The sequence below is a fragment of the Oncorhynchus nerka genome, linkage group LG24 (assembly GCF_034236695.1).
Source record: "Oncorhynchus nerka isolate Pitt River linkage group LG24, Oner_Uvic_2.0, whole genome shotgun sequence".
NCBI classification, from domain to species: domain Eukaryota; kingdom Metazoa; phylum Chordata; class Actinopteri; order Salmoniformes; family Salmonidae; genus Oncorhynchus; species Oncorhynchus nerka.
The window spans coordinates 70138741-70159292 of record NC_088419.1 but is presented as its reverse complement, the minus strand read 5'-3'; the positions used below and the strand labels follow the sequence as shown (position 1 = coordinate 70159292).

Sequence of the window (20552 nt, the reverse complement as noted above, 5' to 3'; positions counted from 1 at the left end):
GTCATGACACAATAGACAAGAACAATTCAACTTTTTTTTACTTGAAATGTGAGTTTACACAGGGAAACTGAATGTCGTGTAGGTGGATTAAAAAAAATCATGAAAAAACAAATCACACAAAATGGTGTGGGATGTATTCGCAAAAATAGCCCAAGCGTTCCACTAAATCGAAACCTTGACATACAGAGGCACCTCGCTCTTAAATAGTTTCATTTAAAGAATGAGAGTAATTAGTTATAAATATCAAGGCGCATATACTTTTTCCAAAAGCAAGTATAAATGTATTGTTGATACAATTACAAAATTAAAAGTATATTAGCCCAAACAAAATCAAGCAGAAATACAAAGACAAATGATATTGGCAAACCATGACACTGGCACGTGAGGATAAATGAACAGATAAAAAGCACATTCAAAATAAAGTTAAACTTGAAAGTAATAGGCACTAGTTCATTCATTTCTGGCACACTAATACCATCCCTATGAATCTCAGCACTCCTGATTTATTTTAAAGCACAAGTGGCAATGGCCACTAACCTATTGAACTTTTCCATTATAATTTTAAGATATTAGGATCATTTATTCCGTCTTGACATAACATACACTGACAATATTGATGCAGGTTTTAAATGAACTACATCAAGCCTTTGCTGCATGCTCAGGTCTCATGGCTACAAGGGTTGGATTTTATATATTTTACTGGGATTACATATCTCTGACTATATTGTCTGGATGTTGCAATGGCATATTAATCTAATGGTGGAAAGCAATAGAATTAACTAACCAAACCAGAAGTAGATCTGGATTGAGATTGTGACTACTGCCATTGACTGGCGCAGCTCAACATCACTAGCCAGCCCTGAAACAGATGTGATAGTCGATACAGGTTAAAACCATAGTTATGATTAGGTCTGGGATGGGGCTTTGGCCTGTTTCTACCAGTCACCTGTGTTAACATAAAAACATCAACACTCAAATGTCCTGTTATGAAACCATCTAAAAAATACTTTGGAGAATTAGCTTTGCAGTAGAGGTTTTGATTTTTTTTTTTTTTTTTTTTATATATTCAAATCAATAGAAAACAAATACTGAATATGGATATTTGGAAAATGAACTCTTTAAATAATGATTTGAATAAATAATGTCAAACATTTCAATACATTCTAGTTCATTCACAAGAGGAAAAAACTATGATTTGACAAAACTTCGTAAAATGTTCTTTAACATTAAGGGAACATTTTACCTGCACAGCATCATCATAGAGATCTCTGACAAAGGCATCTGTTGAGAACAGACTGCAAAAAGAGAAATTTGTACAAACACTTCAACCTGAGGGAGGTGAAAAAATAGACAGAAGCATTTTGTGAAGACTTATTGACTGATTGCTAAACAGACACACTGAGGCAGATGAGAGTGCCCTCTGGTGGCACCGGGATGCTGGAGCTCAGCTGGTTTCTTTGGCATTCTCTCTAGGCTTCCGCCTCCCAGCCCTGCCTGGCCCCTTCAGATCCTCTCCACACAGACACACACCATGCTGCTTCAGCTGTTCAGATCATGTTCCTCATGATAGTAAGACGAAAGACGAATTTGACTTTGTCTTTGTTATAGTTTATTCCTTAATTCATGGTAAAAGTAATCTTGGTTGATAAAGTGCCGCATTGTAATGTTGGTCTGCCTCTGTGCTGATCAGAGGGCCACACAGTGCCCCCCTGCTGACCAGGCCAGCCTCAGTAGCAACCCTCCCTCCAGTTATCTCCTTCCCGTCCACCATTGTAGGTCCGAGGGGCAGGTAGAGACCTGAGGAAGAGAAGAACCAGAGAAACAGATTAGTTCTGAGGCATTAGGCAAGACTAAAAAGGTCTGATACACCTGCAATCAACTGACAACTATACTTGCCTTGAAGCTGTTTGTAATGTGTGTACCTACCTGCGTACTGGCTGGGCCAGTTTGCTGCGAGGCACGGGGATGCCTCCTGCACTGGGCCGGGGCAGGCCGCTGCGTGCTGGGCCCAGGGAGCGTGTGGGGGTGGAGGCTCCAGAGCCAGGGGTAGACGTGGCCTTCACAGGCTGCCTCAGGGCCAGGGGAGACGGAGTGGCCGGGGTTCGCAGCTTACTGGGAGAAGGGACTGGACGAGCAAGAGACGGGTCAGTAAAGTACACTATATTATGAACAGATGGAATAGAGGATGACACTTCACTATACACACAACAGAGATCTACACCATTCTCAGTGTTTCACCACTGAGCAATTAACAACACTGATCAGAGGCACATATGAGAAATAACGTGTTATCTATTACCTAATATGTATTCAGAATAATTATTTTAATCATTTGATAACGTCATTTTGCATTAAATTACAAGACCCATGAAACCAAGGAAAAGGAAACAATGAATGAAGATAAGAGGCCTTGTATTAAGTATTTACACAGACTACAAAGAACCACTATAATAGTTGATGTGTAGGATGGATGAGGCACACATGCCCTCCAGCGATAGGGAGGGCACAGATAATACCACAACATTAACACACCATGAAACCACAAACACAATATATAAAAGTTGGGAGCATGATCAGTGAATACTCACTGAAATCACCTTCTTCTCCAAAGCAACAGGAAAGATGGACTAAACAAAGATGAAGATAGGAGAGATTTGACTTCATTCAGAACTGCAGGATAAAGTGCAATAGATGACATGGATGGAAAAAGATCTCTGGACTAAGAAGTCTTCTAGAGCCTATACTTTCCAATAACAGTACATCACATACTAACTAGCTACTAATACAAACCAATCCGCAACCATTACCAAGAAGAGTTCAGGAGGAGTGAGTTCAGGAGGAGTGACTGCAGTGTGGTCAGAAACTGATATTATCTGAAACAGCCTTGAGGTCTGTGAGCCCAAAGCCATTCCAGAACCACAGGGTTTCTCAGCAGGTTCTCCCCATCACCAGTAGGGGAGATAAGAGTTCTGTTCCAGACAAGACCCAGCAACACCATGGAGACACTCAAACTTTCAAGACCACACTCCCAACCAGAAGCTGCCTACCCTGACCATCCTAGAAAACAATTACTTGGCTGGCAAATTTTCTGGCACTTTATATTTGGTTGAGTGCAGGCAGGTACGTCACACAGGCAGGCACACAGCCAACCAGTCACAGTAAAACACAAAATGCTTTACGTTTGGTAAAGAATGTGGTCGTGTGTATTCCTGAGGATGTGTGAGTATGTAGGAACTTTAACTCGTAAGGTGAATGATCCCAGGCACTGGCAGGCTTTTACCTCGCAGAGAAGAAGGGCTTTGGAGGTGCTGTTTGGGTTTCGGGGACTGTAAGGATCGAGGGGGAATTCCTGTTTGGGAGGAGCGAGGGGGAGTCGAGTACCGGGAGTGGAGTGGAGTGGAGGAGTGCTGGGCTACTGGGAGAAATGGAGATGACAGTTGGGGAGAGAGAGTCAGCCCTTACTCTGACCTGCTGTACTGTTATGGTTACTGGACCAGGGAAAGGAGATTATAGAGTTGAGCCAGGCAGCCGAAGAGGAAGGAGGGGTGTGTCAGTGAGGCAGGTCAGCCATTGTAAAAATCAGCCAAGCCTGGCTTAGTGAGTATCATTTTCAGGCAAAGGTATAATAGCAGCCTGAAACACTAGGGGGTGCTGCAGCCAGACATTCACAGTCCAGAGAGATTGCCAGGGGTAAAGTACTGAAGTCAAGCTGGGCCAACACTAGGCCAAACCACAGCCAGTGCCTCGGCAGAAAGAGAGGGGTGGGTGAAAGGCAGCACATGCTCTGCAGTCAGATAGAGAGAGGCAGGGATAGTGATGTCAATGCACACTACAACCAGAAGAAGCCCTGAAAGGTAAAGGAGATGACCCCTATTATCAGCCAGTGTCAAGAGCGAAACAATACAACAGTGATATAGTACAGAACATATGTATATTGCACATATAGTACAAGTCAAAAGTTTGGACACACCCACTCATTCAAGAGTTTTTCTTTATTTTCTACATTGTAGAATAATAGTGAAGACAAACTATGAAATGACACAAATGGAATCATGTAGTAACCAAAAAAAGTGTTAAACAAATCAAAATATATTTTATATTTGAGATTCTTCAAATAGCCACCCTTTGCCTTGATGACAGCGTTGCACACTCTTGGCATTCTCTCAACCAGCATCATGAGGTAGTCACCTGGAATGCATTTCAATTAACAGGTGTGCCTTATTAAAAGTTAATTGGTGGAATTTCTTTCCTTGTTAATGCATTTGAGCCAATCAGTTGTGTTGTGACAAGGTAGGGGTGGTATACAGAAGATAGCCCTATTTGGTAAAATATCTAGTCCATATTATGGCAAGAACAGCTCAAATAAGCAAAGAGAAACGACAGTCCATCATTACTTTAAGACATGAAAGTCAGTCAATCCGGAAAATTTCAAGAACTTTGAACGTTTCTTCAAGTGCAGTCACAAAAAACCCATCAAGCTCTATGATCAAACTGGCTCTCATGAGGACCGCCACAGGAAAGGAAGAACCAGAGTTACCTCTGCTGCAGAGGATAAGTTCATGAGAGTTACCAGCCTCAGAAATTACACAGACTTCAAGTAACAGACACATCTCAACATCAACTGTTCAGAGGAGACTGTGAATCAGGCCTTCATGGTCAAATTCCTGCAAAGAAACCACTACTAAAAGACACCAATAATAAGAAGAAACTTGCTTGGGCCAAGAAACATGAGCAATGGACATTAGAACAGTGACAATCTGTCCTTTGGTTTGATGAGTCCAAATGTGAGATTTTTGATTCCAACCTCCGTGTCTTTGTTAGACGCAGAGTAGGTGAATGGATGATCTCCACATGTGTGGTTCCCACCGTGAAGCATGGAGTAGGAGATGGTGTGATGGTGCTTTGCAGTGAAACAGTCTGTTATTTATTTAGAATTCAAGCCACACTTAACCAGCATGGCTACCACAGCATTCTGCAGCGATACGCCAACCATCTAGTTAGCGTTTAGACAATGACCCAACACACACCTCCAGGCTGTGTAAGGGCTATTTGACCAAGAAGGAGAGTGATGAGTGCTGCATCAGATGACCTGGCCTCCACAATCACCCGACCTCAACCCACTTGAGATGGTTTGGGATGAGTTGGAACGCAGAGTGAAGTAAAATCAGCCAACAAGGGCTCAACATATGTGAACTCCTTCAAGACTGTTGGAAAAGCATTCCAGGTGAAGCTGGTTGAGAGAATGCCAAGAGTGTGCAAAGCTGTCATCAAGGCAAAGGGTGGCTGCTTTGAAGAATCTCAAATATAAAATATATTTTGATTTGTTTAACACTTTGGTTTCTACATGAATCCATATGTTATTTAATAGTTTTGATGTCTTCACTATTATTCTACAATGTAGAAAACATTCAAAATAAAGAAAAACCCTTGAGTAGGTGTGGTTAGACAGTAAGAGATTTTAACTATGAGAATTCAGTTGGTGGCGATATCAAAATAACATTCAGTCTTTTACTCAGTTCTCTCTGCATTCTAAATCCTCACAATAATCTACTTTTAAATCTGGATTATAATTGATTTGGATAAAAAGGAGAAGAATGCACAGAAGGAGAAATTATTCAAATAGTGAAATGAATCAAAGGGAGAGAGAATCCCAAACCATCAAAGCCAAGACAGTACAAAGCAATAGAGGTTTAATAAGGGGGAGCCTGAGAGGGATGTATGGTATACCCACTCACACACTGACTAGCTACATCACTACACATTATTCCTTTCATAACATTTGTGATGTTGAATATGCTTGAGAAACAAAAAATGTTATGTCAATATACAAGAGAGAATAATATGAAAATGACAGACTGTCTCAGATTGCTATTACTGAGTGAACACGCGATATGATAAACATTGTGTATGTGTGTGTAGTACTCACTGGCAGACTGACTGACTGCCTGGTGTCTGGGTGAGCCTCCGTTTGGCACTTGCAGGTTGGACTCAAAGCTCCTGCTGTTCTTGACGGGCTCTGGGCCCTGCTGTGCCACGTTGGAGCGGGTCAGGTTAGGAAGACTCCGCCTCAGCTTTTCTACAAACACCACAACAAAGGAAAACTGAAAACAGGACTGAACAACTACACATTGGCCCAGAATTACACATGACCTTTGACCAGCAGTGGTCATAATTTGAATCAGACTATATAATTGAATCACATCATTTGTCCTTCAGATAACTATTAACAAAACCATTTCCCATCTAGTCTCTCAATCCTCAGGAGGTAGTCCTGAGGTGTAGTGAGCCAGCGTCTCCTTACCTTCGTTCTTCACCACGTTGGTCTGCAGCTCTTGGGGGGTGTGGCTTTGCAGGGAGTGACGTGGTGCCTGCAGCCGGCTGATGATTGGCTGCGGGGAGCCTCGGCTGTGGGGGTGGCTGTACTCCAGGGAGCGTGCGGGGGAACGGGAGCGGGGGGAGTTTCTGGGGGAGGCGTGAGGGGAGTGTCTGGGGAGGGGGAAAAGCGGTTTGAGGGGATGTGGAAGGCGGGGTGTACAGCCTCCTCATCGTCTTCTAGACTGTGGGCGTCCAGTTCCTGGTCACTGAAGGTGCTGCGTCTCAGAGAGTGACAGGAAGAACCAGAGCTCCGTCTGGAAGCTGTGGCAGCATAGTCCTGCCGAAGACCTGGAAACACACACACAGACGGTTAGACATACACCGCTTGTAGTGTGTACTGAGAAAGACAGTATAAACACACCGCATCACTGACTGGTGGGTAAATGTTTTTCCCAGACAAACAGACAGAGTTAGAAGATGGTACGTACTCTCCTCCTGCATGCGAGCCAGGATTTGTACATCAGTGACGTCGTTGAGCTTGTATGTGGTGGAGGATCCTACAGAGTCCTCGTCCATCTCTGAGGTGCTCAGCTCACTGTCTATTGAAGACTGAGGGCTGACCGCTGGGGGGTTCCTTTCTCTCTCTACTGAGCCACCACGCTGCTGCTGGTGAGCTGCTGGGACACACACATTAGGTGTTCATACTGGTCCAACACACACACACCTGTAGGTCTAAACCAAACTGTCAACTAAAGCGTATGTTTTAACATAAAGAACAAGAGAGAGGGCCACGGAAGGAGAGTTAAAGACAGGCTTTATATGCTAGTGTACAGTACCCTGGTTGACGGGGGGCATCAGCTGCTGTTTGACGATGGGCACCCTGCTGGGGGTGGAGGAGGGGGAGTTGAAGCCACTGCTGTAGGGGCTGTTAGCTGTGTTTGTGCAGTATGGGCTTCCGTAGTTCACCTGGGGACTGTAGGGACATCCATACAGGCTCCTACGCTTGTTTGCTGTGGAGAGAATTCAAGTCAAAGTTTATTGGTCATGTACACCTATTTTCAGGTGTTATGGCTGGTGCAGCAAAATGCTTATGTTATTAGCACCAACAGTGCATTAGAATATCTCACAAATACAATACAAATAATATATAAAGAAGAATTGCCATAAACATACTGTGATAAAGCCTATATCTTCATCACATAAGGGACTGTTGTACAGCCATCAAGCTACATCGTAATAACCAGTCATTCACTGGGATAATATGGGAAGTCATTGCAGGCATTACCGGTTGCCCCCTCACAAGCTGCATTATACCAACCACTGACACAAACACTAAATGTGCACAGTACATAGTACACAGTCACACACACGTTCTCTCTGAGTCCTCTCCTCTGTAGTGTGTTGACAGTGGTGCACATTTTAGAGTCACTTAAAACACATGGCAGGCGGGGGCGTCTTTATGACGGACTGGAGAAAGAGTTAACAATACGGTCTATTCACTCAGTAGTACACAGTGAGAGCAGCACTGTGATATCTATCCAGCTCTCCACAGAGACTCTATACAACCAGTCAGTTAGTCAGTCCCATGGAGGCAGGCTCACCATGGACCCTCCCTTAGCTGAGTCATTAGACCAGGCCTGGCTGGCTGGCTGCTCTGACAGAGATACAACGCATTAGCCAATAGCCATTACGGATGACTGTTGTACTGCAGCCCCACTCGGCTCAGCCAGCAGTGCTGCATACACTCCAATCTCCAGGGCCACTCGTTTGCTCATCACTCTCTCTCCCTTCTTCCCCTGTCTAGATGCGTTTACACAGCTGGGTGGTGACTGGAAAGTAGCCTTTAATGATCAACTCGCTCTCCTTTCTGTTTGAGTTTATTGTTACAGGGACAGTGCACATTAATCAACGTTTCAGTAAAAGTGCCGGTTTTAGCCAGCCGGCTGATTTTCAATCACAGTCCCTGGGCAGGTTATTAAAAACACTTACAATACAGACAAACAATGAGCAGTGAGCACATGCAGCGCAACATAGAACAAACAACACATTCTCTCCCTCTCTCAAAATAACATGTCCACTCAACTCACTCACTCACTCACTTCCTTAGAGATCAGCCACTGAGGAATACTAGGATCACAGCATGACACTACCACAGAACCACCTGCACACTCTTCTTACACACTTCTTGATCACTTTGTCCTCTGTGGATTCGCAGATAAGCTCATGATAAGTGTCTAACATATCTAAAACAGTGACCTCACCAGAGACAAACGTGTCTGTAGTTCAGATTATGTCCAAACTCCTAGTGCTGACAGAGCTAGTTATAGCTGAGATATGTTGTGTTATGGGATGATCAACAGTATACCTATAGGCCTACAGGATATAGGTCCTCACACTCCGAGAGAGCAGACAGGGATCTAACACAGTGAGCTACCAGCCTCTGATTTGCACCTCCACGGGTCTGTGTCATCTGTGACCCAGAAAACAACCCCTGGCAACACATTGTTGAGGTCAACCTCTGGTGGTCCCAATGGGGAGATTACTGCAGTTAAAAACCACAAGGAAAGGACAGAGTTTCAGAGGGTGCATTCAGAGCTGTTCCCCGTGTATCCAATGGTGCCAGGCTAGCCAGGGGTGAATGAGTTAAGGGCTAGGAGGTGATTAGATGGAACAGTAAATCAGTAGGAGTAACAGACAGTCAGACTTCTGGCTCCCCTCTCAGCAGGGATCTGCAGCACTGGGACAAATTAAAATAGTGTTGTCCTAAAACACTGTACTAAAACAAACCATGCTAAAAAAAATATTTAAAAAATCCCAGAAACCTAAATAATGGTTAACATTTATATACCTATCATACAGAGGTGCTTACTCAACATTTAACACTTGCTCCCTCCATGCTAAAACCATCCCGTAACACTACGAAGTTGAGGAAATGCAGGAAAGCTATTCAAGAGTAGGGTTGCAAAGTGTCAAACTTTTCGGTAAATTTCCAGAATTTTTCCATGGGAAGTTAAGCCCGGGTATTTTACTTAAATTAATCAAAAAAAAGTTTGCTTTTTTTGTGGGATACACGTAAGGCAATTCTAGGTCTTGTGGCATATTTTGGTTAAACTATCCCCAATTCAATGGAATTACAACCCTCTGCATGCACAGTGCACTCTTCCATCACATGTACAGGTGATTCTCAAGATCTTGCACACTAATGAGATGTTATTGAGCCCACACAACTACACTGTCTGAGCCAAGGACTACATGCTTTCTGGTAAATTTTGATTACAATACTGGGTGGGGTGAATACATTTTATATGACATTTGTTAACTAGTAAATAGTAGCCTACACCGAAATGTGTTTAAATCATTTCTAACTTGTTAACGATTTCTGCTAGTTCGTTTTTGCTACCATGTCGGTTTCAACTTACTTGACCCTGCTAAGTGAGGAGTGTTAATTCACCTGTTTCCATACATGTTTCATTATAAAACATTTATCTTACAAAAGGAGTTGTTCAATCTAACTAATTAACTATTTATCTGCACATGGAATTGTGTGTATGTGTGTGTATATATATATATTTTTTTTTTTTTTACACATTTATTTCCTAATCTTTACAGGAAAATGCCACGGGCACTATCTGATGTGTGGAGACATTTCACTGCAGCGAATGTAGAAGAAAAAGCTGTGTACATTTGCAAATACTGTGCCAAATCATACACTACCGTTCAGAACCTTGGGGTCACTTAAGAAATGTCCTTGTTTTTGAAAGAAAAGCACATTTTTTGTCCATTAAAATAACATCAAATTGATCCGAAATACAGTGTAGACATTGTTAATGTTGTAAATGACTATTGTACTGCTATGTTCTTTGCCCAGCATACACCCCTCCAACCAGACATGCTTTATCTACTCATTTGCTGGATGCAGAGTTCAAGTGAAGGTCAAACAAATCATAGAGAAGGCAGACTGTATTGCAATGATCTCTGATGGGTGGTCGAATGTTTATGGGCAAGGAATAATTAACTACATCGCCACCCCTCAACCAGTATTCTACAAGAGCACAGACACAAGGGACAACAGACACACCGGTCTCCACATTGCAGATGAGCTGAAGGCAGTCATCAATGACCTTCGACCACAGAAGGTATTTGCACTCGTGACAAACAATGCTGTGAACATGAAGGCTGCTTGGTCTAAAGTGGAGGAGTCCTACCCTCACATCACACCCATTGGCGATGCTGCTCATGCATTGAATCTGCTCCTCAAGGACATCCTGGCACTGAAAACAATGGATACACTCTACAAGAGAGCCAAGGAAATGATTAGGTATGTGAAGGGTCATCAAGTTATAGCAGCAATCTACCTCACCAAGCAAAGTGAGAAGAATAAGAGTACCACATTGAAGCTGCCCAGCAACACCCGTTGGGGAGGGGAAGGAGTGTCTCCCCAAAAAATGGCCATATCACAGTCTGCCGATATGGACAGCCCCATCAAGAGGATCCTCCTGGATTATGTATTTTAGGAGAGAGTGGTAAGCAGCCTGAAACCTATAGCAGTAGCCATTGCATGGATTGAGGGAGACAATGCCATCCTGTCTGATGTTCAGACTCTGCTTGCAGATGTAAGAGAAGAAATCCGTACTGCCCTGCCCACTTCCCTATTGCTCCAAGCAGAGGAAACTGCAGTTCTGAAATACATCAAAAAGCGTGAAGACTTACGCCTGATGCCCATACACGCCACAGTGTACATGCTGGACCCCAAGTATGCTGGCAAGAGTATCCTGTCTGGTGCAGAGATCAACAAGGCCTATGGTGTCATCACTACCGTGTCTCGTCACCTTGGCCTGGATGAGGGCAAGGTTCTTGGCAGTCTGGCAAAGTACACTTCCAAGCAAGGGCTTTGGGGTGGAGATTAAATATGGCAGTCATGCCAACATATCTCATCAGCCACCTGGTGGAAGGGACTTTGTGGATCTGAGGGTCTTTCCCCTGTTGCCTCCATCCTCCTCCAAATCCCACCAACATCAGCTGCCTCAGAGTGCAACTGGTCCTTGTTTGGGGGAACACACACCAAAGCACACAACAGGCTGACCAATACAAGGGTTGAAAAATTGGTGGCCATCTGGGCAAATCTGAGGCTTTTTCTCATCCTCAACAAGGTAGGAAAGTGACATTGAAGATGAGGCCTCGGAGTCTGATGATCAAGAGGAGGATATTGAGAAGGTCCAGGGAGAAGACATGGAAGCCTGAGAGGAAGACAACCAAAGCTTTAGTTTCTAGACTATCATTTTACGTTGAAAATGTTTTTGGGAGATGCGTTGGATCATTAAATATTCCCTTTCTTTTGTTGTTCAGTGAAATCATCCCATGTGAAGAGTCAACTCATTTAATTAAAGTTAATTTTACATTTCTATTGGAAGGATTGAATCATTTGTAATTATGTCTACTTATGATGAGGTAAAAGGTTTATGTTTCTGTCTCCATATGATATGGTAAATATATCCAATGCAAAAAACATATACATTTAAATGCTATTAATATTAATTCCCATATATTCCCGTTAATTCTCACAGAAGGTTTCCATCTCTGAATATTCCCCAAAATGGGCAAGGGGTATAACTAGTGATTGGGGGGGTCGCTAGTTACATATCGGGATATTATTTAACGATATATCGTATATTTTTGACAATATTATTTTTGCGCTAGTTGGCTGTACTTGCCCCAAAACTCTATTTTTCCTTCATAGATTGTTCTTCATCGTTTTAAATTGGGAGCCAATTTGTTTTCAGCACTTTCATTTCCCTGACTGATCAAAACACATTTTTTTATGGCTCTCTCTTGTCCCTCTGCAATAGACACATGGTGGGTAACATGTTTGGAACATTGAATAGCAATTGGTACCCAAGTATGGTGAGGTCCCAGCCCTAATAACCACTATTTCCATTCATCTTTGCCAAGAGACTACAGTAATAAAAGCTCTTTCCCAGCTGATGGTTTGACTGCAGAACCTCCAGTTTCCAGTGGAATTAGCTTAGACAGCATAAAGTCTGTAACCAACAGAAAAAAGGATTGTTTGGTCTAATTAAACAGCCAAGCTAGACAAAGGAAATGTAAACAATACTTTGCATTGAAGCCTCCTTAAAGTGAAGAAGAAAAGGTTCTTGAGACGGACTGGGATAGCTACACTACATGGCTAAAAGTAGGTGGACAACCATTCAAATTAGTGGATTTGGCTATTTCAGCCATACCTGTTGCTGATGAAATCGAGCACACAGCCATGCAATCTCCATAGAGAAACATTGTCGGTAGAATGACCCGTACTGAATAGCTCAGTGACTTTCAATGTGTCATCATAGTGATGCCACCTTTCCAACAAGTCAGTTCGTCAAATTTCTGCCCTGCTACATCTGCCCCGGTCAACTGTTATTGTGAAGTGGAAACATATAGGAGCAACAACGGCTCAGCCGCAAAGTGGTAGGACACACATGGTCACAGGACTGCCGAGAGCTGAAGTGCGTAGCGCAAATCGTCTGTCCTCAGTTGCAACACTCACTACCGAGTTCCAAACTGCCTCTGGAAGCAACGGCCGCACAATAACTGTTAGTTGGGAGCTTCATGAAATGGGTTTCCATGGCCGAGCAGCCGCACACAAGACTAAGATCACCATGCGCAATGCCAAGCGTCGGTTGGAGTGGTGTAAAGCTCGCCGCCTTTGGACGCTCGAGCAGTGGAAACACGTTCTCTGCAGTGATGAAGCATGCTTTACCATCTGACCGTCCAAAGGACTAATCTGGGTTTGGCAGATGCCAGGAGACCGCTACCTGCCCGAAAGCAGTGCCAACTGTAAAGTTTGGTGAAGGAGGGGCTGTTTTTCATGGTTCAGGCTAGGTCCCCTAGTTCCAGTGAAGGGAAATCTTAACACTACAGCATATAATGACATTATAGACGATTCTGTGCTTCCAACACTTTGTGGCAACAGTTTGGGGAAGGCCCTCCTGTTTCAGCATGACAATGCTCCTGTGCACAAAGCAAGGTCCATACAGAAATGGTTTGTCGAGATTGGTGTGGAAGAACTTGACCGGCCTGCACAGAGCCCCCACCTCATCCCCATCGAACATCTTTGGGATGAATTGGAAAGGCAACTGCGAGCAAGGCCTAATCGCCCAACATCATTGACCCGACCTCATTGATGCGCTTGTGGCTGAATGGAAGCAAGTCCCCGCAGCAATGATCCAACACCTAGAGAAAAGCCTTCCTAGAAGAGTGGAGGCTGTTACAGCAGCAAAGTGGGGAATCAACTCAAAATCAAATCTAATTTATTTGTCACATACACATGGTTAGCAGATGTTAATGCGAGTGTAGCGAAATGCTTGTGCTTCTAGTTCCGACAATGCAGTAATAACCAACGAGTAATCTAACCTAACAATTCCAAAACGAATACCTTATACACACACAAGTGTAAATGGATAAAGAATATGTACATAAAGATATATGAATGAGTGATGGTACAGAACAGCATAGGCAAGATGGAGTAGATGGTATCGAGTACAGTATATACATATGAGATGAGTAATGTAGGGTATGTAAACAAAGTGGCATAGTTTAAAGTGGCTAGTGATACATGTATTATATAAAGATGCAGTAGATGATAGAGTACAGTATATACATATACATATGAGATGAGTAATGTAGAGTATGTAAACATTATAAACATTATATTAAGTAGCATTGTTTAAAGTGGCTAGTGATATATTTTTTACTCCATATTAATGCCCATGATTTTGGAATGTTCGAAGAGCAGGTGTCCACATAGTGTAGCTCTTAGCATTTCACATGAGGAGCAGGCAACATAATTGTGTGGCTCAGGGAGAGAAAGAAAAACAAAAATCAGGGGAGAGAGATTAACAAGTGAACTCTAGGTCATGAAAGAACATGACCTAGAGAAGGCGGGGATATCCAATCCATTATAATTTAAGTACTGAAATTGTAACTACATGTTAGGGCGAGCATGGCTGGATAGGCCAGCTATCAGCCTGGGGTTAGGGACGGACTTTCTGCTGTAGAGAAGAACTGGATGGAATCTGTGGACCGTTTTCAAAGCACAGTTCTACATGGGCTACATTCTGAATATAGCCCAGCATTACAGGTCTGGTACTGGCAGTATAGTCCCTTTCTGGGCCATGCTTCCAGTTGTATAATGTTATAACAATGACCAGAATCTAGTTTTGCAGAATTTCACAGGGACATTGAAGGCTCAAACCTCTGAAAGGATTTTCCAGAAAGCATTGAATATAATCTTATGATGTGGTCCAAATCTACGACCAACCTGTGTATTACATTAGTCATGAGCCAGACGCGATGCCTTGCTCTGTAAAATTCCTTCACCAGAACAAACACAATCCTCACACGACGCCATGGTAAAGAGAGAGGGGTGTGGTAGAAAGGAGCCAGCAGCCATAAAGGGTGTCACTGAGGAGCCCACAAACAGTACAACCACACAAGATGCATAGTACACGCCTAGGCCCGCTCGGCTTGTCATGTGGTTGACGTGCAGCCATGTCTGACAGCTGTCTACCTCTTCTTCCCTCAGGTATAGGCAGATTGAACCCAGTCACCAGGTGGGTGAACCCTTGTTAAAGGTAAAAAACATTGCGACGAGCAGCACTGCAGAGGTTGAGATGAGTTTGGTGCAAGACTTCGCTCTCACACAATATCTGCGCATGTGCAGATATTTTGCTTCACGCCGTTTGCAGCAGGGTTTGCTTCACGCTGTTTGCAGCATGGTAGCCAGGGCACCAAAACAACAGAGAAGTTGAGCCTTGCGGCACATCATGTGCTCGCTAACAGATCATGTGACTTGTATCTGCTCTGTGATTGGACAACAAAGACCACAAGACACATGGTTAGTGTAGGTTGTGGTGCTCTTTGAAACAGAAACTAACGGTAAAAACACGATTTCTCAACACAGAGGTTGAAACATACATAACTAATGGAAACTACTTCATCGTACAAATAGTTTTGCAATCTCAGCAGTAATATCACCATGAGTTACAAGGATTGAGAAACCACTTCCGGAACCCCTAGGTGCAGCCCTATAGCCTGCACTACTGTTTTCTGCTGGTTAACGCACACCTAAATAATAATGTATCAACCAGTTGATCTGTAGAACTTCCCTTTGTCCTTAGAGTGAGGTAGAGATGGGGGGCATGGCAGTGACTGAAGCATTAGGTCATGTCCATATTTTATGGATGACATAATCCTCTCCTAACCTAGTATGATGATATCACCACCACCGATTCTCCCCCTTCCGCCATTACTTCTGTGAATAGTAATACCCATTTAGTATGTTGTCACCCACCAGAGCCCCAGAGTCTCTTCTGATATAGTCTGAATTTAACTTCAGTGTACGATGCACATAAATCCACAGGAAGGGATGTGAGGGGAACTGGTCGGGTGTTGACTCTGGATGACAGGACAGATACCCCATGAGGATGCTGTCTGTCCATCCGCCTAGGGGTATGTGACTGGAGTGTTGCTAGGGCTGTAACGATTATGGAATTGAGAGTAATGATTATTTGCCATAACTGTAATTTTAGTTAAATATTTTTTTTAGCTTGTAATGCATCTTTGTAAATTAACTAGGACATAATGAATACAATACAGTTTTGGTGACCCCTGTGACCCCCCGTGACTGCTGACAACTTTTGGAAATTAAGCTTCTCCTCCCGACAGTGCTGTTCTGCTCATACAATGATTACCAACTTTACCCACATTATGTAAAATTGAAAAACTGCTATTGGGTAAACTATATCTACTTGAATATGAAGTTGAATACAATATTTGTGCCAGCCTTAGGTGTTGCGTAACTACTATTGCCACCTGATCAGTGATCATTACTCAGAACACACAGGTTTAGGGATAGTGATCTTCAGCAAAATGTTGCTCAATACAATATGGGTGTTACATGAGCATACCTCCAAAAATGTAACCCATCTTACTTTAGCTGGGAGGATTTGGCGTCTTGGTATCCTGGTTGAAGGGATTGTCTATTATTATCCCATAGGGCGGCGCACAATTGGCCCAGGGTCGTCCGTTTAAGGGTTTGGCCGGAGTACGCCGTCATCGTAAATAAAAAGGTGTTATTAACGGTCTTGCCTAGTTAAATAAAAGGTTAAATAAATAATCTCATAATACGCAGAGGGAAACAGAAAGAAACACTCATACAGGCCATGATAATGCAGAAAACACTTTCATACAGCACATATGCCTACGACAAAACAAACGCATATTTGTCCTAGATGTGTGTATGATTGTGTGGAAAAGACGATAATGTCTTTACTGTTTTGAAACTTCTGTATGTGTAATGTTTACTGTTCATTTTTGTTGTTTTTCACCTTATATATTCACTTTGTATGTTGTCTACCTCACTTGCTTTGGCAATGTTAACACATGTTTCCCATGCCAATAAAGCCCTTGAATTGAATTGAATTGAGAGAAGAAGAGAGGGGAGAGGAAGGAGAAGAGAAGCATGGTGACAGTACCTGACATGGTGACATCCAGTCTGTGGATGAGGGAGCGCTTGGCTGACTCCATGTCAGGACTGGGATTGTCCAAAGCCTGGCGACACCACACAATGGGACTCAAGGCTTTCTGCAGTGGGCTGTTGAGCTTCGCCTCATACAGCCTGAAGGAACACAACACATTAATTTAACACACACACACACATCAATGGACATCGCACACAAAATACAAGACATCCTCTTATCTAATACATGATGGTTGATGATACAGGTTTGGTGAGTGTTATAACCTGCTTAGGCCTATATCGCATCACAGCTGCTATGGCTGATACTTAGGCCTTAAACTTTGACAGAGAAAGTGCCTCTACCAGGAAGAGGAATCTGAGTCAGTAACTGTGAGCTCTGTCTCAGCCACAGAGAAAAGCACTCAGATAACTACTGGACACAAACACCAAGGCCTACTATTAGAAAGATGTAGGCCTAGTCAACATATTTTGTACATTCTTTAGGCAACTAAAACTATGCCACAGAGGTTTTCACCATAACATTTAAAGAATCAAAGTTCAACCAGATTTATACATTTACATTTAAGTCATTTAGCAGACGCTCTTATCCAGAGCGACTTACAAATTGGTGCGTTCACCTTATGACATCCAGTGGAACAGCCACTTTACAATAGTGCATAGACCTATTGGGCCTACTCTAGTCATTAGGCCTAAATAATGCTGTGGATCCACATGGCTATGCTTTTACATAGTGCGTATAAGCCTAATTATCCTGTAAACATGCATGGATGGATCATCCTAACTATATTTTAGAATCAAACCCTAAAAGCAGGATGGTGTTGTGCAGTTGTTAAACCGTTGCAAATCCAGTCTGATGCTAATTCCGGGATTATGGGAGTCAGTCTATGACCAAGACTGGCAAGCCCTCAGTTAGTAGTATTATGGGTAATCCTGTGTTTGTGTTAATCACCAGCCAGAGGAGAGGTGTGTGTGTGGGGATTGGGTTAGTGGGGCAATAGGGAACTGGTACAGAGAGGCTATAGTAAACTTCTAGGTCCTTCTTCCTCATCCAAATATAGAAAATATAGTTTCTTGAACTGTAGTAGAAGACGTTTCTGTATCCAATGCATTCACATAGCATTCACTGATCATGTGTTTAGGGGTTACCAGGGTCCATTCACGATTACAATCCAGACCAGTGGAGGCTGCTGAGGGTTGGAATGAATGGCTCATAATAATGGCTGGAAAGGAATAAATGGAATGGTATTAAAAACATTGTTTTCACGTGTTTGATACCATTCCATTCCCTCCATTCCAGACATTATTATGAGCCATCCTCCCCTCAGCAGTCTCTACTGATCCAGACAGTCTGGCCATCATTAGTGACTATCCTTTTTATAGCTGGACTCCTCTGATCCTTGACCTAAAGCACAACCCATTACCATCAAGATGCCCATTATATGCCAATAAATAACATTCCTGAAACCGTACCATGGCAGACAAGGGCCTATCTCTCAGAGAATGAGAGGAGGAGAGAGCTGGGCACTGACTGTCCTCATTATAGGCTAAAGCTTACTATGGCTCTAATAACAAAACTCAAACAAAACAAATCTCATTTATAAACTGGGCTTATTTCACATCAGCTCTACAGTGAGGTCTCATGTCCCTGTAACTCTCTAAACCCGTTTGAGGGATTTCCTCGAGTTGGGATCAGCAGTGAGATTTGTGCAGCCTCACAAATCCAATCAAACATCTCGAATTTCAAGGATTAGGCTACACTTCTAAAAGTGAATCTGTGTAAGGCCCTTACCCTATAACCCACAAATGCACAACAAACAATACATGATCCTGACATTCAGTGTGGTGGTTTAAACTGTGGCTGGGCCTGGCTCTCAAAACAATTTGGATACTATAACATTTTCATAATCACATAGGGGCAATTACTTTCTCTCAACCTCTTTTCATACAATTATGGCTGGTGTGAAATTGGAAATCCTTCTAACAAAGGAGGTAACCATGGTTGTGGCTCTTGCACTTTCCCCATAGGCTTTGGCTGGGTAAACAACTTTCAATTTCACTGTGCACACTGCTCTCTTCCCACTACCATGACAGTTGTCTACCATGTCACCAAAATAGTGCAACTGGCCAACATATGAACTGAACTTCCCATATGCTGAAGACACTATATACTGTCGACTTAACGGATGACTACTAGTTTTTGTGGGTGATAATTTGACAATAAATAAGACAGCTAAAATGAAATGTTATGATTAAGGCCTAATAATAAAGGGCTGTGATTAATTAAAGCACATGAGCAACAACCACAGAACAATGAATGCCAAGTTCCACTAATATATCATTGACGAGTATGTAACGTGACAAGTGCAGGGGGTGGTTTGACAGTTCACACGTGATCCCCTTTTCATTTGGTTTTCATTCCAACCACCACCCCTCACTCACTCACTAATCAACAATGAACGACAGACAATCTGTCTGCAGTATGTTATGACCTCAGTGTCTGTGGCCGGCTATTATTGTATTTAGAACATGACCATGCGGTACATTCCTATGCAGTAATTTCAGCGAGAATGATTTACCTCCCAGGCGGTTGTCATCGTAGACAGTTAATGTCTGGAACAGCTTTTGAGGTGTCACATATATGGGCGCACAGGTACACTGGTTGCCAAATGCATTAGGGCGTGCTGTTGTGTTCTGGCACAGCCCTTAAACTACTTGAATTACAGATGGTGTAATCGTGTTGTATCACTCACCAGCTGTCTTGATCTTCGTTAAGACAATCCATGTCTTCGAGATCGAGGATTTCTACTTCATCCAATATAGAAGTTTCCCCTTCATCCATAAAACCCAGTGTTTCCCCTGCGTCAGTAAAATAGGAATTGGTGCCAGTGAAAGAGGTGGCAGCCGATGCCCCCTCGCCCTCATATGCTCTCCTGGAACTGATGCCATCATATGACAGTCTGGGACTCAAACAACGGGAGTTTTCCAAAAGCCCTCCATAGCCAGTTCCGCCGAACCCCACCCCAGGGAAGCCGGCCAGCCCCGCCGCTGAGGCGGCTGATAAGCGAGAGTCGTATCCTGCACTATGGGGTCTATGGTTCCCTGACACTGCTCCAGACGAAGACCGACTACGGAGCTGCTCGTTTTGTTGTTCGAGTTTCTTTACCAAGTCCTGTAGTTTCCGCACCTCTAAGTCCGCGTTGATGTTTGAGTTGATATCCTCCATAGCTAACGTTGGTTAGCGCCACCACCAGCAACACAAAATAAAAATGCCGCTGCTGTGTGGTCTTTTGTTTCCTCTTTTTCACTGGTGGTCACGATATGTTAGTCACTCTAAGCAATATTTAGGTGTTTACTGAAGACACTTTGGTGTTCAAATAAGTTATTGGGCTCATCGTCGTCATCTTCTCCAAATATTCATACACACAGGCAGGGTTGAGGCCATTTTCGCTGTTCCCGTCGCCAACTATGAAAGACCAACAGGCAAGGCTCGGCTACGTCACCACGTGAAACATCGGTAACGAGCACGTAACCAAGCTCGGGTTTACAGTATCGATAATGCCACACACTGTACTGAATGGAAAGTATTGTGTGAGCTAAAATACAGTACAAGGAAAGTATGGTGGTTTCAGCTAACTGCTGCTAAGTATCAGCTCATTTCTGCTAACACGTTGCTTATCAAAGGTCTAGATTTCAGTTTTAC

At 43.2% G+C, this 20552-nt stretch overlaps 1 protein-coding gene across 1 annotated transcript; it reads right to left on the bottom strand.

The window, feature by feature from the left end:
• Positions 1 to 21: 21 nt before the first annotated feature.
• On the bottom strand, positions 22 to 20338 carry LOC115108518 (SLAIN motif-containing protein 2-like). Its single transcript, XM_029632953.2, is given in 11 exon segments — positions 22 to 1797; positions 1927 to 2125; positions 2589 to 2627; positions 3281 to 3412; positions 5927 to 6076; positions 6302 to 6493; positions 6496 to 6663; positions 6804 to 6989; positions 7152 to 7325; positions 16848 to 16990; positions 19603 to 20338. Coding segments are annotated over 11 exon segments (1926 nt in total). The 5' UTR covers positions 20076 to 20338; the 3' UTR covers positions 22 to 1727.
• Between the last annotated feature and the right edge of the window lie 214 nt (positions 20339 to 20552).